This window comes from Polistes dominula, unplaced genomic scaffold, assembly GCF_049000335.1.
Source record: "Polistes dominula isolate Pdom_NZ unplaced genomic scaffold, Pdom_raw_medaka contig_373, whole genome shotgun sequence".
Classification (NCBI taxonomy): Eukaryota; Metazoa; Arthropoda; class Insecta; order Hymenoptera; family Vespidae; genus Polistes; species Polistes dominula.
In genome coordinates, this window is record NW_028300899.1 from 578,536 (window position 1) to 605,365 (window position 26,830).

General features: G+C 32.9%; 1 protein-coding gene across 1 annotated transcript; it reads right to left on the bottom strand.

The window, feature by feature from the left end:
* Positions 1–5,999: 5,999 nt before the first annotated feature.
* REPTOR-BP (REPTOR-binding partner) lies at positions 6,000–26,478 on the bottom strand. The gene is made up of 4 exons (XM_015336362.2): positions 26,189–26,478; positions 13,349–13,442; positions 9,621–9,742; positions 6,000–7,846 (listed from the first exon to the last, which is right to left on the bottom strand). Exons 1-4 carry the CDS (start codon positions 26,225–26,227, stop codon positions 7,742–7,744), a joined length of 360 nt encoding a protein of 119 aa, XP_015191848.1. The 5' UTR covers positions 26,228–26,478; the 3' UTR covers positions 6,000–7,741.
* Between the last annotated feature and the right edge of the window lie 352 nt (positions 26,479–26,830).

Below are 26,830 nucleotides of genomic sequence, written 5' to 3' on the forward strand. Positions count from 1 at the left end.
GTGATGAATTATTTCAAAAAAATTCCTCGGAATATGATTATGACATTTTTATAAATTATATGGTATATAGTCAGGGTGGTCGAAAAGTAATTTCGTTGGGTTTTCGATGGGTGTGAATAAACGTGGAAATAAATAGTTTGAATATATTACTACTAACAATAAGTTAAGGGTATTCAGGATTATCTTTGAGAAATGTAATAAAACTTACAACAAAAATAATGTTTCAAATGATTTTGTGTGAGCAATAATTGTATTGTTTAAAGAGTCTTCTTCTTCTTCTTTGCGCATTTACATTAGACACTCGTTAATCCTAACAACCATCTGCGAGTTCAAAGACGTTTATATTAAAATTTGAAAGAATTATGTTTGCGAACTGGCAAGCTAAACGGTGATTTCCGCTGTTAGCGAAAAAGAAAAGAAAAGAAAAGAAGAGTAAAAAAAAGATAGAAATAAAAACGAAAAAAACGACCAACGGAGTCTGAGCCTCGTGTCTAATATCCTAAACTTTCAAAAGAGTTACTGGTACCCGGAAAATAAATCAACGGCGAGCTAAGCTACGCCGTTGTAAAATTACACTATCATGTTTTTTGTGAGTTTCTTCATTCTTGCAAAAATTCCTTTCTTCTCCCTGTTTGAAAATAAATCTCTAAACTATTCGCGAGTGACGTTTGAAAAGAAACATTTTACCACCAATGAACGAGCACAAACGTATGAACGGTAAGTTATCATTATTTTCTGCGAAAGATTTGAAAGAAAAGATAAAAATATGGACAACTACAGTTTTACCCTGATGCTTATTACCAATAATTTAAAAAAAAAAAAAAAAGAAATATTTAGATAGAAAGTTTCTACGGAGGATTGTTGTAAAGAAAAAAAAATCAAACATTGAAGATAGAGAAAGAAAGGTGGTGGGTGGAATGGTATAATGATCGCAAAAAGCTCAAAAAAAAAAAAAAAGAAGAAGAAGCTTGTGTATCAGAAAAATAAAAGAAACGAAACTGAGTGAGACCACAAAAGACTGACGAAGATAAGTAGAGGGGGAGGGCAAGTAGAAAGTAGAAAGAAAAAGAGAAAGAAAGAGAGATATCATCTGTATTCGTATTGTATCGCGTCCGTTCTTTCGATGAGAATTAATTTTTCCCCATTCCCATGGTTGGTCTCTCCTTAACGAGCTCGTTAAAAAGTTTCAACACGTTTAGAGTCAGATTCGAGAGAAACGACGTACAAAAAGCATTTAAGCTTCTTCCCTCAACTACTACTACTACTACTACTACTACTATTACTACGAAAAGGAAGAAGAAGAGGAGGTACGAGTGAATGGGGAGGACAGCTTAGTTTCTGCCTTGGCCGCAAATAGTCGAGAAAAAAAATTTTTCTTTTTTCTTTTACAAGACCCTCCTACGTTCGAAATCTTCGAGTGAAATAAAAAGAAAGAAATAAAGAAAGATATATATATATATATATATATATATATATATATATATATATAAAACCTTCGTTCCCCAAGCTTTTAGTTTCATCTCTTTTCCTCATTTTTGCATCGAGCCACCGACCTGACACTTCGAAATACGCAGTACAACAGAGACAAAGAACGAGCGACTGTTAAAAGTCATGGAAGGAAGAGTAGAAATAACAATAAAAAAGAAACAAACATATATATATATATATATGAAAAGGAAAATATTCAAGAAAAGAATCGAAAAGACCAAGAAAATCAGCAGCAGATCTCATTTTGGAAGAATAAGCCGACGAAAGTAAACTATGTAGTTTCGAATGTAGCTTTCGTCCTACTCTCACCCTTAATCCCTCAACCTCCCCCTCTCTCTCTCTTTCTATCTTCATCTTGCTCGTTCTCTTTGTTTCGCTCTGGGCAAAGATATCGCCCAAGTTTATGGTGGAAACTCGACCTATAAATTTCTTCCCTTAATACGAACCGCAACACATAATGTGAAACTCCACGAGTTATATCCCGGTAAGCGTTCTAAAGAACGTTCAGAGGACGTTACTTTACTTTGTAGCTTCGTAGAAATTTCTTCAATAGATTTAGAAAAGTCTTACCGAAACCCTAAGTGTACTAGTCTTTTCTCTACTTACAAACTTCCATGAAAATTTATTACAACGAAATACGCGCGAGATATTAAAACGAATCGTTAATATTTCTTTTTTTTTCTTTGTTGTTGTTCTCTTTTTTAAAACTTATCACGTAAATTAAATGGCTGTCAATTTGAACCAACATTTTTTCGATATATTACCGAAAGATATTGAAATAAAATTAAAACACATATACATCGTTTAATTGAAAGATCGTTAATCGATTATTATTAACTCTTGAAAAATAATTTGAAAGGACAATTGGGACAAATAATTCATCAAATTTAACGAGTCGTTTTGAGCATCATCGAGTCCTCCTGATTATGCGAATTATGAATCCGACAAACGGCAAAGGTGTCGGGCGTGCTGCGAAGCTTAGAATATCTTCAAAGTGTCGGTTGTATGTACTCCATGTACTACATAGTAAAGTAAAGGAGGAGGGAGGAGGGTGGAGAGATGAGAGGCTTTAGAAGTGACGAACGCCCTGGTGATACCGACTAATTAACGGTGGTACATTTGTGCGAAATTTGCTGCGCAGCGTGCACATGAAAGAGAGAGAGAGAGAGAGAGAGAGAGAGGAAGAGAGAAGGGGCATGACTGACGCACGCTTTCCTAGGATCAACGATCCAGTGTCAATGTGTGTCTCTGAAGCTATCATATCATCCTGGTATAGGTTGAAGGGTGTAGAGGGATAAGGCTTTACGGTTCGGTCAATCGTAAACCCTGATTACTCGAGCCACCAGCATATCCTAGAACCGTACCAAGCTCGATCATGAACCATCCTTCTACCCATATACTTACACATAGCACCGCCGCTCCCTTATACCCATTTATATTACCATACAAATGCACGTATACACACACGCATATGCAAAAAGCAAGCTCATTCTCTGTAGTTCACTCATTCACTCAGTGCAAGAAAAGCTACTACCCTCCTGCATTTAACTGAAATCGTCCACCTGAATATTACAACATCCACGCGTCGGTACCATTGAATCTCATAGTTGAACATATAAATCACTTTGGATCTTGCCAACTCATCCGTGTATACGGTATACTATGAGAAATTCTGTAGACTTCTCTTCCGAGACCTCTTTAAAGCCTATCATCGAAAAGTTATTTGAAATTTAGTATAACCTGCACCTACTTCTTCTACAGGTGAATCCGATAATCACACACATCCGACACACACACACACATACATACGCGAATATATTCATTGAATTATTTAAACGTAAAGACGTTGTCGAGAAGAAACAGGGATGCAAGTCGATGATGTTCACGACAATAATACACCACAGACCGTGTTACCTTTAAAGATTAATGAACTTTTCAATAAACCTTTCCACCCATATCACTTTGATATGCTCTTACGAAAAAGCAATACGTCAACTTTTATATATATATATCAATACTCCGACATGATTTTCCTTAACATTTTTCATACTTCACACGGGAGAGAACAAGTTGTTCTTCTTATTCAATCCTCAACATCTTAACCCTTCTCTCATTTCTCGATTGATTTCAATAGCAAATTCGTTTTTCTAGAATATTTTTGTCTAAATAAATTTAGTTAAAAAAAAGAAAAAAACAAACAAATACGCGATCAAGAAATTGTTCAGATAAAAAGAAAACGCGAATATAAAAATTTGTTTGTTTTATGATAGAAAAGTAGTACTACGAGTATCCTCGTGATGAATGCATTTTACTTCCTTTTTCCTAACAAACAAAAATATATATATATACCTTTATATAAATCTGTGTATATAATGAATAGAAAAAAAAAATATATATATACAAGAAAAGAGGTCAACTTAAAAGAAAGCCATAAGTTATATATTGTGGCTTCGAATCACGTTCCTTCGCGTTCCGCAGCGTTTTTTTTTTCTTTTTACCCCTTTTTTTCTTACTCGTCGTTTGTAAAATCAACTTCCTCTCGTTCTTATCCCGGTTTACATTCCCTACAAACTTTCTTCATTTCTTTTTATCTTTTCTTTCTCTCTTTTTCTTTTTCTTTTTCTTTTACTTTTCTGCTATATTTGTTTTTTTGTTTTTTTTTTTTTTCTATCGCCAACTTAAAACAATTTTACGACGAGCTGCTCTGGAAAGTAAATAACGCGCCAACAAAAAAAAAACATTTCTCTTTGAGAATTGAAACGAAATAAATAAAAGAAGAAAGAAAAAAACTTAAATAGCAAAATAAATGAAAAACATTAAAAAAAAATCGTAAAAAATAAAAAATGTGGAGGGGTGGAGTTTGGTCATTTGAGTTTTAACTGGCCAGCAGTAACAGCAACAGCAACAGCAACAGCAACAGCAGCAGCAGCAGCAGCGGTGGGTACAAATTTTAATTTACTACGATAATTTGAGTCGAGATTTTTTTTTTCATAAAGAAAGTAAAAAAAAAAGACAAAGGAAAAAAGAAAGAAAGCAAGCAAGCAAGAAAAAGAGGAGGATAGTAATTGAATTGCTTCTGACGAACAAACACGGTTTTAAATATTTAAAAAGAGCCATAATAACAAGATCCCTTATTTTCTCCTCCATCTTCGCGAATGAACTCGTTCCGTTTGGCCGCGTGTAAAATTCGTCTTTCTCACTTGGTCTTCCACCAACCAACCAACCAACCAACCAACCAACCAACGAAGCACCTCTCTCTCTCTCTCTCTCTCTCTCTCTCTCTCAACCAGCTAAGCTTAATTTTTATTTTTTCCTTTTTTTTTTGAACGGACTTTCGCACAACGCTTTATAACCTCTGGCCGCGAGAACGCGCCTGGTGGGAATGCACTTTTCCGCAGGAACAAAATTGAATGCTCGCGGTTTATGGTGCGCGGAATTGCGAATCGTTATCTCTAACGGGATATGCGTGCATATATGTACATAGAGAAATAGATAACTAGACTAACATATACGAAAGAAAGGTTCAACCTTTTACGATTCTCGGCAAGTGCCATTAATGTTTCTCGCACGGGGTGTGTTAGAAGCCCCCTTCTTCTTCCAAGCTGTCCAACCCACCCTTCTTTCATTTTGCCTCCTTCTTTCCTTTTTTCTCTTTCTTCGCATATATCTACCATAGACGAGAAAGAAAAAGCTGTTCCATCCTGATCTTATGAGACCCAACTAAAATCCTCTACAACTACGCGATAAGCTTACGAGTAAATTCTAAATGAGGTTTTTTCTTTTTTCTTCTTATTTCTTCTTTTTTCTTATTTATCTACAACAGAGACACGTGTATTTCGTTATCCATTAAGCTGATACAACAATTTTTATGATTTAAGAATTATTAACGATATATATTTATTTTTATAATAAAAACATAAAAAAATAAAATCAAATTAAATCAAATAAATGAAGATAAATTGAACCCCCTTTTTTCTTTTTCTTTTTTTTTTTATTCTCTCTTTATATTTTCCCTACATTTCATTAAAAAAAAAAAACGAAGAGGAAAAAAAATAACAAAATAAACGCGGTGACAGGGTGTAAGTTGGAAAACATTTACCTTTCTTTTTTGTTTGTTTATTTGTTTGTTTGTTTGTTGATTTTTTGTTTTTTACCCTGTAGTATTATTATCGTTACGACTGGGGGGACGGACACCGATAGGAAATGCATTTGAAATAATGCAAAACGGCGACCGATCTACGATCGCCATATACTGCGTGACAATATGCAAATTCACGTTTAAAGTGCATACCCTCCCTCGCATGAAAACTACGTTTTTCTCTCAACGAAAATTAGCATTTTCACGAGAGATAAAATATTGTTCATTTTTGCTTCTTCCTTTTCTTCCTTTTTTTCCTTTTTATTTTTTTTATTTTTTTTGTAATCCTGAAAATTAAAAAGAAAAATATATATGAAAAAAAAGAGTAAAAGAAGATATTGAAAAAAAATGGCAGTAATCGTAAGGGCAAATGTTTCTTGAAAAATATCCATTTTATTTATTTAAACTTTTAAAACTTATGCGAATATATAATATATAGATATATATATATATATATATATACATGCATACATATACATATCCAAATATATGCGAATAAATCTATATTTTTCTGTCAATAATAATTATTCTGTACAAAATAATATGTGTACGTTTTATAAAAATATAATTTTTACTGACTGTGACAGGTACTTTGTATGCAGCACGTACAAAAACGTGGCCTAATATTTCCTTGTTGAAAAGTAATGAAAGTTCTTCAAACAATTCGATATTTTCTGAATAAAATCAAAAATAAAAAGAGTTACTTTTTTTTTAACAAATGAAGTTATAATAATAAAAGGAACTAAAAAAAAAAAAAATATTTATCAAAATCTGTTTTGTTAAAATAGAATTAAATTTAACGACGAATCGTTAAATTTATAAGCAATTCGAATTTTTATGGAAGCAAACGCCGTCGTTGTATCTTTGATCCGGAATGAGACGAAATACGCAATTTTTTTCAATTTTATCTATAATAGATCGATCAAACATCTAAATATTTTATAACACAACGACAACTTCCTCTTTTCTATCCTTTGCTTTTTTTTTCTTTTCTTTTTTCTTATCCGTTACAATCAACGAACTCAAAATTCTATGTTACGCCATCTTACAATATCCAAAATCGTATTATTAATATATTTATATTTATATTTATACAATTTCAAGGATTATCGTAAAAATATATTTTTATCTTTTCTTGTATTTTTCGTTCAACGAACGATAAAAAATCATTTTTACGAGAACGTACGTGGTTTTATGTGTAGTATTTAGAAATCGGTAGTTGTCGTCGTCATCATATCTTTACCCTTTAACAATGATATTATAAAAAAAATTGTTCAATCATCAAAAGGTAAAAGTAGAATAAAGAGAATAAAGAGAAAAAACTTCATTTTAACGAATAAGTAAAAAAACAACGCAACAAATTTCGATTGCACGTCACGTAATAAAGAAGAAACCGCACGTGCGACGAAACAACGAAAGGTTGCTAGTACTGCAACTATCACGACAACTTTTTCTTCATACGACGAGATGAGAGAAAGAAGTAAACGAGTAAAAGGTAGGGAAAAAAAGGGCTGGGACGGGGGGGGGGGAATTGTAATGATAGGGATTGAAGTAAACCAAAAAAAGAAACTTAACAACAACGTTTCCTTTCTTTGCGGAAAATGGGATAAGACGAACGTAGTAACCGAGCAAATAAGAACTCAAACAATTTCATTATTCGTCAAAATTCGTATAAAGCAAAACAAAATTATCTACGGTAATTCTCACCGACTTAGGGGGATTTTCGTCGGTCCCACCCCATATCACTTAACGTCGAGGGATGATTTTATGATGAGGAAAAAAAAAATAAAACAACATATTTACTAGAAAAACTAGAAGGAGGCATAACCTTTGAGTCGTTGAAAGATAAAACTTAAAATCCGATGAAAACAAAATGTTCATAGAACAGATTCAAGAATAATAGTAATAGTAAGGCACGGATTTAAAATCAACTTGTATCGTTGAATTAGAAAATTCGTCAAAAAGAAAAGAAAAGTACAAAATAATATTCATATAAACTCGGCTACTACGATCGGTGATACGAAAATATAAAAAAAAAAAAAGGAAATAAGGAAATGAAACGTGACAAAGACTTTTCGAACATTCGTTCGAAAATAATGAATCTTCTATGCTGATTTAACTGTTGCTTTTCTCTTTCTTAAGACTTCCCAATTGCTCCAACATAGTGTGTAGTCCTTCGGGAATACGTCCGTGATCCAATTCGTGTCCCCATTGACGATACTGCAAGTTAAACAAGTATAAAAAAAAACTATTAGAAGGTTTGACTTCTTTAGAATCGAACAATCGTTGGTTAGAAGAAATGCATCTCATTCTCGTTTCTATTTTACCTAAAGGAAAGATCTTCCATTGGGATTAGATTGGACTTCGAAATGGACTGACTATCAATAGGACTTGGATACTTCTTTGAATTTCATGGAAGAATTTTTTTTTTTCTTTGGTCTCTTTCTGTTAATTCGTTTTCATCATTTCTTTTTACACTTTAAATTCTTTATTTCATTTTATTCTGTCTGTCTGTCTGTCTTAAATTCAGTATCATTAATTTGCAAAACACGTAATCACATTTATAAGCGTTGTCCATACTTATAAAGGATAAATATATAATAGTATACAACTTGGTGATCAAAATTAAACACAGACGGGCGAGTAAGCCCGGAGAAAAGTGATTCGCATTTACACGCCACCGTTTTCTAAATTGTCGGTTCCAATTCTCCAAGGGGGATGGATGGATCCGTGAGAGTTGGGGGTTGGTCTGAACGTAAAATGAAATACCGTTATCTAGTTAAAACAGATCGAATTAACGTTGACGTTATTTCACCGGAAAGATAGAGGAATGAGAGGAAGACAGAGAGAGAGAGAGAGAGAGAGAGAAACAGAGAGAGAGAGAGAGAGAGAGAGAGAGAGAAATTAAATTTACAATATTCCAAACCGAAACTACGATTCCAAGTTTTGCATTTGCATGTAGTATTTCTATACGTATGTATGAAACTGAAATGTTCGCGTTTCTGGCGTCATATTACGAACAGGTGAAATATTTTTCAACGATAATTTTTGAGAGAAAGAGAGAGAGAGAGAGAGAGAGAGAGAGAACGAATGCAACATAAGAGGTAAAAAAAACAGGAGGCTCGATATTATAAAAAAAAAAAGAGTTTACACTTCTACAACTTACTTAATTACACAAAAAAGATGAACGAAGTAATGGCAATGGTGATTGTGGTAAAAGGGAGAAAATGATGGGAAAGAAAGTTACGAGGTTATGGCATTTCCGTGGAGAATTCTTGCATTATCACCTCTTTCTCCTCCTCCTCCTCCTCCTCCTTCTCTTCCCTTCTTTTTTTCCTCTCCTTTTTCTCATCTCTAACGTATTCCATAAACGAAAACTAATCTCGGCGAAAGTTTTAGGTGTAATTTTACTTTTCTTTTTTTTTCTCCCTCCTCGTCTTCTTCTTCTTCTTCTTCTTCATACATTTCTTGTCTCTCTCCGTACTTTTTAATATTTTTATTCTTCTCGTCCTTCTACTTTTCTTTTTTCTTTTTTCTTTTTTCTTTTTTATTCTTTTTTTTTCGAAAAATCTCAACAGAAGAGATTTATGACGCGATACAAAGACTTTACGCTTGACTTTAACTTCATCCCTTGGCTTGGCTTGGTTCCTTTGACAAAAGAAAATGTAAGAGAAATATGGTCGAAAGATGGATCGAGTTTTCGCGTAATTAAAAAGCATCCCCTTACTTCCCCCAGAGATCTAATAAATTTAAACCTATCTACCGAAGTTGTACGATGAAGAAGAATAAAGTATTAACATTTTTTTTTTGTTCTATTTTTTTAACAGAAAACTCAAAAAAAAAAGAAAAAGGAAGAACGATACACGTGCGATGTTCGCAACGCTTCCAAACTATCATTACCATAATCTTATATTTCGTCCTGTGTAAAATAAGATTAAGGATTAAAAAAAAAAAAAAAATTAGAAAAAGAGAACTCTGACACAACGTAACGCACCATTTCGAGCTCCTTTCTTAGAGCTAAGACAGCCTTTTCTCTGTCAGCCACAAGTTCTTCCAGGTACTGATATCTCAATTTTTTTCGAGCACGGCACTCCCTCGCACTCTGTCGACTTCGTTCTGCAAAGAGCAAATATTCCAAATTAATAATAAGAAACTTTAAACATTTAGAATAAATCTGAAATAAAATACGTTATCGTTATATAAATAATATAAATAACGAATAAATATTCAAATACAAATATTCATTAACGAACATAGGAACAAAAATAAATGTCTGATAAAATAAAAGTGTCCCCAAAATGTGTTTTAAAATCGATTAAATTCATTTCAAATCTGAATGAAGTATATAATAATCCAAGATTGTACGTTTCAATTTCCTACACGTAGATTTTCAAAATGCAAAAGAATAAAATAAAATAAAATAAAAAAATATGAAAGGAACCATACAAATGGATGAAACATTCGAAAGCTTATAATGGTAGAAACTATCAGCTAGTTCAAAAGGAGTTGCACAATCGTGCATTAAATACGATATTTACTTGGCACTCGACCTAGCTAACCCTTTACTCCCGGGACGCGTGCTACACGTGGTGTGCTAAAAAATCCTTTTTTTCTTTTTGTTCCCTTTTTTTATAGAAAACGAAAGTCACACGATACCATTTTGAAATACGTTTTTAAATGTCCTAACGTATAAAATAAAAAAAGAAAGAATGAAAGAAAGAGTAATTTTGTAAATCTCTTAAATAACGATATCGATGTCATTTGGCAACAGTCGAGAACTCATTCTCCTTCTTTTTCTTTTTTTTTTTCTTTTTCTTTATTTCTTTCTCTCTTTCGAGATAATAGAGAGATTCAACAACGATACGAATGTACGACTACGACTACGGGGCTACAGCTACGACTACTACGGCCGTTCAGTGGAAATTGCAAATTCCTTTTTCACCTCGATGCAATAGCAATAAAACGCTTTATGATCGAAAACGGACAGATATTAACGTCCCAACCTGACTTTTTTTATAACACTGTAAACGTTTTAGTTCATAATACATTTTCTTTCTTACCCTTTTTTTCCGGAAGATCCATATGAAAACACATTTCTACTACTATTGACGTGAGTTCAAGAAAAGACTAAATATATACGACGACTTATTATACGCGTTCAATTTCCTTCTTTTTTTTTTTTTACTAGCACATGAATTTATACCTATGATGGCAAAAATTAACACGTACAAATCTTGTTAATACTTTCATTACCAGAAACCCATATACACGAGTTTACAGTCCGTAAATAAACCTTTGTATGTACGACAACCACCAAACCCATATAGAAATAGGTATCAAACTATGTGATATGGAATGACAATTTTATTCCCTTTAGATTTTGAAAAGACAACTTCAGTGAACGCTACAAAAATCTTTTAGAAAAACAACTCGAACCCTCTAACAAATAATTTGCTGGAAAATTTTAATTTATTATATATATAAATTACGTGTCACGTTGCTTGTCCGCAATGGACTCCTAAACTACTGAACCGATTTTAATCAAATTTTCCACACAATGTGCAGTTTTATCCAACTTGAAAGATAGGATAGTTTATATCTCAACTTATAATTAGATACGGTAACAGATGACGGTATAAGGTAATTCGTTGACTTAAAGACGTTTGTATCGGATTGATTGTGAGCCACAATAACTCGTGGCAGGGCACCCCTAAAAAGGTGCTACCCTTCCGATCTAGAAATAAGATTTTCTTAAATAATAATATGATTATACTTTAACTAACAGTTATATCTGTTTACATTTATCTCTGTAACATTATTTCTAACAACTAAAATTACTTAGAGTTCTCCACTGAGAATTGATTTGAATATATTTCTCTATTAATAAAAAAATATAAAAAAAAGTTTTGTAAGACTTCACAAGTATTTTACTTCTGTGTGACTTGTAAAGAAATATATCGACATTTTATTATTTTTCTTGTTCGTAATGTCGTATAAAAATATATAGAAAAAGTTAACGAATAAGTATCTAAATACTTTTTATACATTTTCTCTGAAAAAGACAACGAAAGAGAGGGAGAGAGAGAGAGAGAGAGAGACAATTACGTGGCACGAATACCAAAGTCGTAAACCGAGCTTAAAGTTCGCAAACCAATTCTAGCGTCCTTTTTTCTGTTCAACTTCATGAGGAAACTTAAGAGAAAGGAATAAGATGAACGAGAGAGAGAGAGAGAGAGAGAGAGAGAAATAGATAGATAGATAGAGTAAAAAAGAAACAACGAATAAAAGAACAAAACTAAAGTAAGAAAACTAAATATAAAGAGAGTAGGAGTCGTATAAAAGTGACGAGAACTTGAAATCAACGATAAGAAAAACATTAAAAAGAACATGCTATTCCTTTTATTATACGTGGACGTTCATTGTGGAGAGATCAACCACAAGAAGACTAAAATAAGAAAAAGAAAAAAAAGAAACAGAGAGAGAGAGAGAGAGAGAGAGAGAGAGGAAGAGGAAGCCACAAAAAGAGTGCGATAACGTGGATAAAAAAAAAGAAATTAAAAAAAAAACAACAAAAACAGAAAAGGAGCAATACTAATAGAGGAAAAGTAAAAAAAAAAAAAAATAGAGAATGAAGGAACGAAAGATGAGAGTGGAGCGTGATTATAAAGTTTCCTCCGGAAATAAGAGAAGTACGCGTAGCAGAAATAATCTTGGGAAATTACTCGGTGCCATGGTCCACAGGGTCCCTCTGGTCCCCTCTCCCCTCCCCGCCCCCTCCCCTCCACTTCTCTCTATCTCCTTCTCACTATTTCTTTCTCTCACACTAATATAAAAGCACCGAGCGTAAGACACAACACAAGAAGAAGAAGAACAAGGACAACGCTAATACCAGAGTATACCAAGGTTGGTCTTTTCCTTCCTTCCTTCCTTCCTTCCTTCGTTCTATCTTTCTAGTTTTTCCACGGCACCTTTTATCCTGACCTAACCGTCCTGGCAAAATAGTGCAATTGCAAAATACACCCTTTTAAAGCCCCAACAGCAATAGCAATAGCAGCCAGTGACTGTTGTATCTTCACCAACACCCCCCCCACCAATCTAAAGAGTACCATTGCTACTACTGCTGTTGCTGCTGACATCGAAGACAACATAAGAAGACAACAGTTTCTTCCTTTTCTATCCTTTTACCATCTCTTCTTTCTACCTACCACCACCGCGATGAATCTTGATCTGGTATAAATATTCATCACCAAAAGAGATAAATATTCCTAGCGGTCTCCTCCTCGAGCTAAAAGACTTAACTTTTTCTTTCCATTATTCTTATTCCCTTTTTCTTTTTCCCTTTCTTTCTCGTAACATTGCAATTGCAATCAGTGTTAACCGTGAACGTTTTAAGAATTCTTTAAATTCTTCTATTTTACAACCAACTACCGATGACACGTTCATCACATTTACTTTTTCTTTTTTTTCTTTTCCATGATCCTCCAAAATCCATTTACATTGACCCTTTTATCAAAATTGCGATCCTTTTAACGAATAAAAATCATCATGAATAATAAAATTGTTGCATAAAAAAAAAAAGAAAAGAAAAGAAATAAATAAGTAATTTATTAATTTCTGAAACATTGTTCACATGTTAAAGAAAATATGTATATGGTAATATATAAATGTGCGTGAAAGTGTAGAAGACGGCTAGGTACTAGGAAAATGTTAAACCGATCTTACCGAGCTTGGTTTTCATGTCCACCTTGTCGGACGCCTTCCTTCCAGGCTTACGTCCCCTCTTGCCCCCCTCTTTCCGATCACCGCGAGATCCCGCCTGTAAGGTAAGATAAGCGATAAATAAATCCATAATGTCAACTGAAAATGTGTACTTTCTACACAACGTACAAATCTTCTCTTCTCTCGACCGGACCACCACCTTAGATTGACACGCACGCAAAGTTTATTTTAGATAAGACCAAACCCCGTAAACGTTTAATTTTAAATCGATTTTAAATCATAAAAAGTCAAACAAAAAAAATTAAATAAAAAAAAAGGGAGGAGGAGGAGGAGGAGGAGGAGAAGAAAAAAGTGTCAAGTTTTACTTGAATTTGAATGTATGTCCGGTCCGCGTATCTGCTTTTAGGCCTCCAAAAAGAAAGTAAACTAAAGTAACGCGTGCGCACGCCTAATCCCACACCACACATAGAACGCTTGTTAAAATTTAGCCGTCCCTAAGGCATCGTCGTCGTTGTGTTACCGGATATATGCACGTACCGTCGTATCGTACCGGTTTTAGCTATGCATACGTTCAAGGGTGACAAAATACAAATTCCTTTCTCTCTTTTAAACCCTCCACTCTGTGTTTACTTCCGACCTCTTCCCTTCTACCATCATTCCTCTCTTTCTCTTTCTCTCTCTCTCTCTCTCTCTCTCTCTCTCTCTCTCTCTCATCTCAATCTTATCTGATATTAAATCTCCTCGAAAAGGATCTTTCTTCCTTGTTCTCTCTCTCTCTCTCTCTCTCTTTCTCTCTTTCTCGACCAACACCACTTCCGCTTTCTTCTTTGCTACTAAATCTCGCATATACGAGCAACCATTCTACCAACACCCCTTTTTTCCTCTCCTCATATGTGTTTACCTACTTTTATTCTTTTTTCCATCCTTTTCCTTCCTACCTTCCTACCTTCCTACCTTCCTTCCTTCCTTTCCTCTTATGTACACGAGAAGACATCTTTACGAATATTCCTACATTATTAATAGAACCTGTATATATTTTAAAATATATATATATATATATATACGTAGAATATATTTATGTAACAAAGTTGGGATCGAGTAAAAAGTTTTGTTCGTATTGTTCTGGTAAGTAGATTTAAGATCCCATAACTTTGATAATTTTAATCGAATCCGACGAAACTTGCGTACAGTGGAAAACTGATATATCACACAGAGTAATTTTAAACAAATTTATTCAGTCAAAAGTTATTGCGTCTTGAAAATGAACGAACGAACGAACGAACGAACGAAGATATTCGATGCATTTTCAAATTTTGTAAAAAAAAAAAAAAAAAGAAAAACATAATACCATTTTAAGTTGGTAAAATAATTGTTCAATTTTTATGAATATGATGCGGTATCGGATACGAGTGAGAAACTTCATTGGTTCAATGATGTTTTTATCAATTTGAAAATTTACATGTCTTTGATTATTTATCATTTTTAATGTGATGATAAAACAAATGATGAGATAAACACAAAAAGGTGGTTCGGTATCGTCTGAAGTATCCGTTTATAAAATGTAAAATGATGCGAGAGACTAAATTTTTATTAGGAGTCAAATAAATTAATAAAACGAAAAAAAGAAAAAAACAAAGAAAATAGATCGTATAATTATATTCAAAAATGAAATAATGTGTTTAAAGTAAGATAAGAACAAAATAACTTGGATCGAATCCATCTACTAGAGGAAATTTCGCATAATTTCCAATCAATCACGTTACATATACTTCCTTACAAATGTATGCATCACGCAATACAAATATTATGAGTTCGTGCGTATGCATATTAGTTGTATACATATGCATATATATATAACAGTAAATACCAAGAGATATACCAATGTGAAAATAAAAATCGACGAATTCTAACCCACGGTTTCGAAAACACAAATTAGTGGAATTTTTTGACAAATGTTTAGTATCAAAATAAAAAGAAAATTAATGAAAAAAATGCAAGTATTTTGTACGAACGATAGGAGAATTACAAAGGGGGAATAAAATTGCAAAAGGTGTTCTTGTAAAAACTTCGTGATAAGAAAAAGATTTAATGTGACTTTATTTGGTATCTTGATCATTTATGAATTTACCTATTAAGTATTTAACTTCAAATATAGATTATGTTAAAAATAAAAGATGATTAACCATATAGAATTGAAAGGATTTAAAATAAAGATGATGGATCAACTAGGATATGGCAGAACGAATGTTTAAACATTGCAAAAGAAGAAACAAAGTTTATTCATTCTATCAACTCTTTTACTGTATATCTAGTCATTTTTAAACATAGAAAAGAAAAGAGAAAAATTACATTTCATTTGTATAAACTTTTGACAAAGTTACCATGAATAATATTGCAATGTTCCCAATGATTTTGACAGTTCCGTCTAAGTAATACGCAAATCTGTCAAACTCTCTCTGCTATTGACATTTCGTTTCTAAATCTATCACGACTCCTACCTTTCGACTTCTTCTTCTTCTTCTTCTTCATCTTCCTCTTCTTCTTCATCCTCTGTTTCTGACAGTTTTTCCGATCCTTCGCGTAGTAGTATAAGTGGTACGACAACATGGTATAAAAAGAGAGAGAGAAGAAAAAAAAAGACACAAAAAATGTCTACCCCTCATCCGATTATTTTGTTCATTTCCAAACGAGCAAGTAACCCTCATTAAGCATCCAATTCAATCGTACAACAAATCACTGATAAACGTATACGCGATACGATTAAAATAAATTTGCTCATTACGAGTCGATCGGTGTTACTTAACGTATCGAAACACATTTTACGTGCAATTTAATCGATAAAAAGCATTTACGATCTAAAAGATTATTATCGAATTATTATAACAAATATAAATGATTGCATAATTAATATACAGGATGATTCTTGGAACGGAGAAAAAGTTCAATGGCACAAACAAATGTCAACTTTCTATGACCGTACTTTTTTTCTTTTTTTTTTTGAAAATCCATTGATGCACCTGCTAGATGCAGTTGCATTTTTTTTTTTACACTGTTCGATTCCTTTTTTTTATTCTACGTTAAAAAGTATTAAGTGAAGATCATCGAAATGTCAATAGTGTACGTACGTGTGTATTAAACTATTGGAATACGCGTGCGTGCGTGCGTGCGTGCATATACGTACGAAAGATTATCAAATAATATCAATAAATTTTGTACATTTGTTTTTATAAAGAAGAAGAAGAAGAAGAAAAAAACAGAAATTTCTTCATTTTTTTTATCAATGAACGATCGCACACGTCGTCTCCTCCGTGAAATTCACTCGAGCGTGACGATGATGTATGACGACGACAAAGAAAAGAAAAAAAAATTTAACCGACACCATATAAGTCGTTCGTCGTTCTTATATCAGCGGATTTCAGAGAAACGGAAGCGAGGCCATAACACGATGGGAGGAAGGAAACTTGCTGCTACGTAATTTCTCGAATGGCTTCGAACGATTTCGATCTTACGACTGCTTGCTTCTCACGTGCATGAAAGAGGTCGTTTACTTTGCGTACGGTTATTTTCTCTTTATCTCTCTCTCTCTCTCTCTCTCTCTCTCTCTCTCTCTCTCTCTCTCTACGAGACGCTTTTGCAAGGACCCTTGCAAAGCTCAATTTAATCTTGTGACATTAACTCGCTGCACTCCGCAAACACGTACGTGCAACAACACTTTATAAACAAACGTAACGTTGTGCACGCAAGTAAAACAACCGTGTGTGTACCACCAAGGTGCATCTTAGTGTGTGTTATAGTTCTATTACCCCCCTACGATTATGCGACTAAATCTAAATACGTAACTGCATAGGTGAGTAATATGTACATGTATAGAAAATAGAGGAATGGGAATGGGAATGGGAAGGAGGGAAGGGGGAAGCGAGAGTGTTCCATTTAAGTTGACAACCTTGAATATCTTCCTTATTTTCCACGGACAGAGAAATATGTTTTAGAACATAATCACGCGGATATAAAATAAGTGAATATGATGCTAGGTAATGATTACGCGCTTATTATTGTTTGAAATATACAAATCATTCATGTACTTATTTTCTTCTTTTTTTATATTAATGCAATATTAAATTAAGTTGAATTTAATATTACAATGCAAACATTTTATAAATATATAAAAATGATTTTATTTATTTATTTATTGAATTCATCGAATATATGTTTTAATAATTATATATTGTTTGAATTATATTATTTCCTTACCTCTTGCTGCTTTTATTTTTAAATATTTTTATCGTTAAAAACACACAGAAAAGATTTTTTCGATGGTCAAGTTAAATCAGATATTCTGTATATGTATAACTCGTGTAATATCCCACCACATTCACATATTTGCCATTCACACGCGTATTACAACACGTTTCTCTCACGCTTGTGTTTTACGATGCCTTAAACAGAATCGTGACGAAGCACGCGACCATCTGAAGTATCCTTCGAGAACGTTAATGCAACACACACACACACACAGGATAAATCCATTATAAAAATCTTTTCTTCATATTTTACAATATTCCATTAACGCTACAAATATTTATAAAAAAAAAAAATTAAAAAAAAACAATAAATTTAAGTCAAAAATTACCACACGTACGAACCGAAAAATGAAATTGAAACAATTTTTGTATTATGTAACGCAAATAACAAAAAATAAAAGATTCAGTTGAATCAGTTTAAAATTTGTAATTTACGTTTACTACATGATTACTGACACACGTATGTATATCCCTTATTTTTAATGTATACGAATATTCACACTTGTATTGAATATTTATGCGTTATCCGTGTGTAAAATCTATTTTAATATGATTTACGTACAATAATTCTGTTGTGTTAATAAACAATATTTTTGTTTGTTTTTTTCACCTTTAATTATTATTATCACGTGGAAACACATCATTTGAATGAATTTTTTATTAAAAATTATTATCGAAATAAATCTATGTATCTACGATACTTATACCCACCCTAACGTGTCTTTAAATAGAAGAAGAAAAAAAATTGTATAAAATGTGAATTTTACGAAGACATTTTCATACCTCAAAGATATCGAATATGATTTTGAAAATAACGGATGTCCGGTTCGCACAATGCATCAATAATCTGTCGAGTATTAAAGTACAAATTTTTCCCAATGATGGATCGCGTTGCAAATATTCGATAACCTCAACCAACGTTCACCAAATCTCACACCTTTACATTTTTTTTTTCCCCACTGGGTCGTGATTAAATCAATAGTTCATGATGACATTCCTATAACATCGAAAAACGTGATCGAACATGTGCTGATATCGGTTACATTTATTTTGTGGAAAAAAAAAAAAAAAAAGAAACTTTTCTATCAAACTTATTGGTAACAATTGGGTAACTTCTATAAATGTATTTTTTTTTTTTTTAATCTAAAATTTTAGTAAAAAAATCATAGAATTATAGTTCGTTGGAAAAAAAGAAAAAAACGAAAAAAGAATTTAGATTATCTTGAAATCTCGCAAACGAATTGAAACGATTGGTATTGTAGAAAATAATGAAGAGAAATTATTTTCTACAATAGAATTTATTGAGTTACTTTGTAGAATAAAATTAGTTCAAATTAATTGTTTAAAATGAAATGACTAATAAGATCCTCAATTTGCCAACGAATTTTCAAAAGTATGATAAAACATTTAATACCCGAAAATATAAAGTATAAACCATTGACAATTAAAACGAATGATAATAATTTTAGAGTGTCCATTGATGTTTCGTCGTAACAATGAGAGAAATATTGTAAAGAAATAACGTTTCGAAATTGTTAGAATTTGGAAAAAATTCATTACACGAACGAATTCCGTAGAGAGAGAGAGAGAGAGAAAAGCAGTTATATGAGAAAAGGCGCTTTTGATAATACCCAAATAGTTCCAACGGTACGTTATTTTACACATACATGCATACATCGTACATTGGCGAATAAATTCAACAAAGGAGTCAGCAGTCCACGTTTAAAAGGAAACAAGCATCATTTTTCCCTTTCCACTTTGTCTTCTTTTATTTCCTTTCATTTTGATTTTGATTTTGTTTAAAAATCCTATTTAAACAACACAACGTAATATCATAAAAATCTGACATCTCGTGAATGTGATTTTCGTAAATGAAAGTTAAAATAAAAAATTACAAAATATGAAATGTGTGTAAATGAATGCACAACGTGATAAACAAAGGAAAGATAAAATAACTAGGAAAAATTAAAGGGCACCTCTAATAAACATCCTCGGTATTCTAATTTTCCAGTTTCTATCCCCTTGCTTGCTTGCTTCGTTTAAACGACTTTTAGACGATCATCTTTCAAGCGGAAACCTTTTAATTATGTAGCTATGAAACGTTCTCAACGAAGCTTACACTCTGTCACTCCTTCTCTTCCACCACCCTCTTCTACATCGACCCTTATCCCACCCTCCAACCCCAATATCACCTTCTACTTACCCTACTCTATCCGCCCGTGGGATATTCTCAAATTTACGAGAAAATAAATTCCTCGTTCGCAATTAATTTCTCTACGCAACATCTTACAAACATAATTACGGTTTCGATGAAGCTTCTTCGATAAGAGACCACGAGAAACGTAAATCTTCGTCATTTTTCAGACAAATTATTCTATTAAAATTACCTACTTCTTACGAGATACTCATTTCTTCAGATATAATATTCATTAACTCTTCTATTCAAAATTATGCATCATCAACATTTTTACAACTAAGAAAATACAACAACAAAAATATATTTCTCTTCAAATTCGCAATTATTTTTGTTCTTTCTTAACTAATCTAAACTTTAACGTTACACTAATGAAGAAACAACGTGAAATTGTACCAAATCATTTTTTACAGTATACTAAAAATAAAAAAAAGATAACGCAAACTCGTAGTCAATGAATCTTAAAGGGATTTTTATCGAAGAGGGAAAAAACAGAAAGAGAGTAAAACATGGGGGTGAGGAGGAAAGGGTTAACAAAAAGAATCCAAGGGTCCTCGTTGGAAGCACGTTCGTGCGACTTTTCTCAGGCTTGCGCGGAAAAAAAGCGTGCTGAGGCATAAGCAAGATGGTAAAAATGTTCTTTCTTGGATTTTCCATTTTATTGTTCATGAATTCCTGGCGAGTAGTACGAACGGAAAAGAAATAGGAAGGTGAATGAAGTGAATGAATGAACGAATGAACGAACGGAACGAACGGAACGAAGACATAGGAAACGAAGAAAAGGAATGAAAGAAACAGAAGAAATGTAAGAGAAAGGAGAGAGAGAGAGAGAGAAAGAAATCAAAATGGAAAAAGAGAGAGAGAGAAAGAGAGAGAGGAAAAGGGTAGGAGAGTAATTTTCCGAGCACCGTCTCTCGTCCGTCTCTCGTTACTCTCTCTCGTCACTCTCTCGTCACACGCAGATACACACACACATTCTATCTCACTCTCTCTCTCTCTCTCTCTCTCTCTCTCTCTCTCTCTCTCTCTTTCTGTGTGTGTTAGTAGCGGTGTATAACAATGAAAAAGGGTGGCTTCGTGAATACAATGGCTCGAGCGAGCAAAATCATCGTACGCGGCACGAAAACCGCGTACCTTGCCCAACCAAGAGAGACTCGTTCGCGGAAACGAAACGCGACGATGCGACTACGACCAGAGTCACGGATATGAACAGAGAAGAATGAGAGACAAAAGAGAAAGAGAAAGAGAAAAAGAAAGAGAGACAGAAAGAAAAATAGAAAAAGAAAGAGAGAGGGAGAGGATATGAGGATTATTTATAAACCGACCGGTTTACCGTGTTAGACTGGAAACATTTTTATTAGAATAACCGAATCGTTTTTTCTTATTTTATTCTTGTGAACATGTCAAATGAATGATTACTACAATAAAAGGGATGCAATTGAAATTTTCTTTGATTTACTCGTTATTACCAAATTTTGTCTTTAAGTATGTGCTTTTTTCTAATTTTGAAAAAAAAAACAGAAATAAAATAAAATAAACTTTCAGTTACTTATTCATTTAACGAAAAAAGATTTATTTGAAAATTCCTATCAATCAAAATTCATACGAAATCCAACAATATAACAATTTTCTAATTTTCTGTAATTTTTTCTTTTTGCAATAATTTGTTCTAACAATGAATAGAATTTTCGAAAATCGATAAAACTATAAATATGTGCGATCTCTCTATATTCTCTCTCTCTCTTTCTTTATCTCTATTTATCTTTTTATTTTTGAAAAATGTTTCTCTTATTAAGGTAGATGACAGAGACTTTTTTTTGAAAAACCCTCGTAATGACCCAGATTTGTAAAGAGATGTGACGAGTTGTCGGTGACAAGGTAGGTAGGTAGGTAGGTAGCAAGGGTGCTTGTCAACTTACATTTCGTTCCTGTTAAAGAAGGGACCACTCATGGGTAAACCAACACCTGAGGGCTACACACTACAGAAAATGGTAACGATAACGACTACGATAACGCTTAGAATACGATCGTCCGAACTTGAAAAAGGATTTTTTACCAAACGGTAATCGCTTTTCTACGTGCAACTGTAAAATTGGTTTTGTTTTTCTTTTTTTCTTTTTCCTCCCTTTCTTACTTCCTTACTTCTTACACGTACAATATTGTTCTAACAACAAATGGAATTTGATTAATTAATTCAATCGCTAGCGTCTTCTTTTTTTTCGATATTTACAACTTTCTTTGTTACATACTACATACAAGTTTTTCCTTCTCTTACACGCTGAATGATTACGAAATGAAATTAATGAAGAATACGATTTTAAATTATTATAATTATCATCGTTTGAAGATTGTCCAATAAGCACACGGAGAGATAAGATATAATATTTCGTTAAATATAGACAAGTAGTGTTCATCATTTCGAAAGAATTATTTCATCATCTTATGAAAAATAATCATACTTTCATACGATCTAATAATTTAAATGTTTCGACAATTTGACCAAATATTATGATAGTAAATATAATATATATTTGTATAAATATATAACAGTAAAGTGAATTTTTTTTTTTTTTTAAATCATTAGATGATGAATAACAACAACAACAACAATTTGAACATTATTTCTTCTTCTGTAGCTCGAGGAAACCGTAAAAAGTATCGATTATTCTTTGTATTCACCAGTCGTTGAGTTCTATTTCTTCGTTCGAACGATAATTTACTTAAAAGAAAATCAAAACTAGAGTCAACCTTGAGGCGAGTCGTTCGTTATCGTTGTAAAAGGAAGTCTTAGGTAAACGAAAAAAAGAAAAATCAAATGAATTGAAGAAAAAGAAGAAAAAGAAGAAAGAAAATTAGTAAAAAAAAAAAAAAAAATAGACGTAATAAAAAGAAGAAGAAGAAGAAGAAGAAAATCTTTCGATAGGTCGTACTAGAAAAATATTTCCCATTAAAGCATCGTTGTACCAACTTAACAACCTTTGAGGGAATTAATTAATCATAGCAGGAACGATACGCTGAAAGAGTACCAAGGACTCTCAATGTGTAATCGAGTACAAAGGAGAATTATGTTTAAGGTTATCATTAGTCGTAGTTAGTGTAGTCTGTATCTATGTATTATTTGTTGCATATATATATGGGTATGTGTATGTGAAAATACACAAGTTTACCATAGATCGAAATCAATATTATAAGTTTATAATCCAACAATAAACCTTTTACATTTACTTTTCAAATGAATTGCCTTAAATCCTCCTACAAATAAAAAAAAAGAAAAAGAACAAAATGACGGATTAAGAATAAAAAGAAGGTACATAATTTAAACTTAAATCCACAACATTGTAAATGAATAAAACAATACGATGAATAAAATAGAACGAGCAGGAGAATTTCTTAGATTGTTCCGTTATTGCGTTCTCCTTCGATGGCCACCATAGAAGGACAAGATCGTATCAAACCCTGTCCTATCCACTGGATAAATTCCTTTCTTCATTTCAAACAAACTTTATTTCCATCATATATATATATATATATATACATACGTATAACGTTTCTTTTGTTTTTTTTCCTCCAATAAATCGATTTATGGTGTGTAAAAGCGAAACATTAACGCCGATTCTCCAAGCAGCTTCCTCTTTTCAATGCGTATCGAAACCCATTAAACGGCGTGTCGAGGTGAAACGCACGGATGCGTTTCCAACGAAATGTGCATGTACATTCTTCTATGTTATATATATGCATGTGCATGTTTATATATGTGTATGTGTATGTGCATGTGAGTATTTGGTACGTTTGAGTATATTAGAGAATGGGAGGAATAAAGAGAAATAAAGGATATAGAATTAAAAAAAAGAAAAAAAAAAGGAGAAAACAATAGCCGTATTTTAAAACATGCGATTCGGAGTAGAACGATTGTTAAAGCTGTGATTGGACAAAACTACCCTCCTCTTGATATCACCAGAAACAACGATGATGATGATGATGATGGTGACTATAGACTACTACTACTACTATTACAAAGCAAAAGGCACAAGAGAATTGCGCATTGTAAATGTTCGACAGTACTCGACGCATACTACTATGCGCGTAGAGCATGGACATTGTACCGGAAACAAGTGTATTTCGTATTTATAAAAAGAAAGTAGAAAAGTTCCTTTAAAAGTATAATTATAATTTATTCCAATTAAATTTAAATATAATTTAAATATAATTATATATATATATATATGTATATATAACGTAAATATAATTTTTTGTTAAATTTATATGTTAAACAAAACAAAACCAAACAAAACAAAACAAATTAGTTCATGAAAAAAATATAAAAATAATTTTACTAAAAATAATAAACAGAAAAAAAATATATAAAAACAAAGTAGGGGATATCGACATACGGGTATGTGCGCATACGTAGATATACTACATACGAGCGAACACATACACACACACATATATATATATATATATATATATATATATATCGTATAAAAGTGGAGGAGGTGATCATTCGAAAAAAAAAAAAAACGGAAAAATGTTGGGAAATTAGGGGAAAAAGTGTAAAGGTCAATAGCCAATTGGACCGATGAGAAATAGAAAAGGGAGCTGTAAATTCTCCAGTTAGAAATACGAGTATAAAAAATATATATTAAAGGAGAAAACTCACCGGTGCTACGCGTCGCGCTAGCTCCGACAACTGCGCAGTTCACGGGTTAAGAGGCTGCTTGCCTTTCAGGGACGTCTAAGGCCGATACCGGCGCCCGTGACCGCCGATATGAACAATCGACACTACTGCCACCTACACGATTTTTCTTAAAAGCTCACGACATTGGTACATTCGATCGAATTGCGAATCGCTTTCAATTCAAAAACTTAACCTAACAAAATATGTATTTAACGATTTGCTTCTACGATTTGTTTTATTAAAATTACAAGGATGCTTTCGAACGAAAATAAAAAAGAAAGATAACAAAAAAAAAAAAGGAAAGGAAAATATAAAAGAAATGAAAGAAAGGAGACGAAAAACGACACAACTTTGAATGCTATTTATAACGCTTATCTTCGTGCGATGAAGTAGAATAAACTTTGTAATGACGTATTAAAGCACACGCACGCGCACCCATATCATCATGCTAATGCCATAAGCGACTACGTAAATCTTTTTTATCCATCGACTTTTAAATGCAACGTGGAATTAGTTTCCACGTCCTTGCATTTATTGCTAAGAGAGTTTAGATAGAATTCGATCTTACGAGTGACTATCATCTCTGGAGACTAACAGAGAATTATTTCCAAACAATAAACGTTGCACTGTATTCTCGTCTAAGTATCTAGAAAGACGATGAAAAAGAAAAACAAAAGGAAAAAATAATAAGCGCCGAAACCTATCAAAGTTCAAATCAAAGTTTTACAAACTTTAGAATCAAATAACAGAGCTTATTGTTTAAATCAAATTTTTGTTAGTAAAAGGATCGTTCTCCAATCGTACCAAATTAATTTGAAAAAACAACTTCAAAACGTCAACTCGACTCCTATGATACAAAAATACTACGTTGTTGTATGTAAAATCAAAGAATACAGAAGTACATAGAAGCTCACAAGTTCAAGTTTCTTATCTAACCAGATTCATTTTAGTTAGCACCAGAACCACCAGTAGGTGATAGTAGGTAATTAACGCGATGGCTGTACAATATTATCAAAGAATATAATAGTGTTTTACCTACTTGTTGGTAAAATCAAAGAAATCTTCAAACGAGACATACGTCATCACTAACTTGATATACATTAAATCGATAGATAAAAGGAAAGTGTTCGCTCGAATGATACAAAACTACAACGATGTATCTGACTATAAGAGTAAACTCATCGATCGATAAATTCCAACTGTCGGTAACAGTGCAAAAATAATGAAAGCGTTACGCCATCTTTTGCAAAAAATCCAAAACTAGGTACCACACGTGAGCATCGTATGACACATACATACAAAGAGATTCGCGACACAACGATAATACCAACGCTACTAAACATTGCAGGAACAGGCGCCTCCCATTCTACCCACCCCCCTCCTAACAACCCTTCACTCTGGTCGTCTGATTCGAAAAATCTTGACGTAAACGAACGATCGAAACAACGCCCCTTGTCCTGATCAAGGACACAAACCCGTCTCGAAACATTCTATTGCTTTCCCGCGCGCCCTCCTTGCACAACATGGTGTAATAATCTATGACGCTAATCAAAGGACACCTATATATTTTGTTTTCTTTCTAGACAAGATTGCATCATTATGACGTGCTGTTATTATTTTTATCTAATTTTTTTTATTATTATTATACTTTATCTATATAATCGACTTACCGTCTCGTTTTCTACTATACACATCGGCTCCACTTCCATGTTCCTCCTCGAACGAATTTCTATATCTTCCTTCCTCACTCGACTCACAACTCTTTTTCTCTTCACTCTTGGATTATTTGTATTAATCCGATATTCCACTTCCTCAATAATATAGGTATCAATCTTGACTTAATCGATCAACTTTGTAGTAAATTTTTTTAATGTTTCTTCCGACATCAACGTGTACCAGCGTGTGTCTGTTTACAAACACTGCAAGGTCACCGCAATCCCCCCAGGCTTCTAACTCTCGATGTTGGCTTGAGAAACATCGTGAATTACGTCACAAAAACCGACTGCCGCGACGTCCGCGCAGAAATTGGCTAATCAGTAAAAAAAGAACTACATTATCCACCGTGTGAGAAACAGATGGTGGCGCTAATAGTGAACAAAACTGAAACTACAATTGTCGCGTATTTTCAAATTATCTATAGAATAAATTATTTTTAGAAAATCTATTTTAATTGACGCTAATGTAGAATGATGAGCTTAAAATATACAAATAAATTATTTAATATTAATCTAGATGTACAATTTTTAGTTATCAAATTTCTTTCAATTTCCTATAGTAAAATTTCTATAATTTAACAAAATTATAGAATTTCA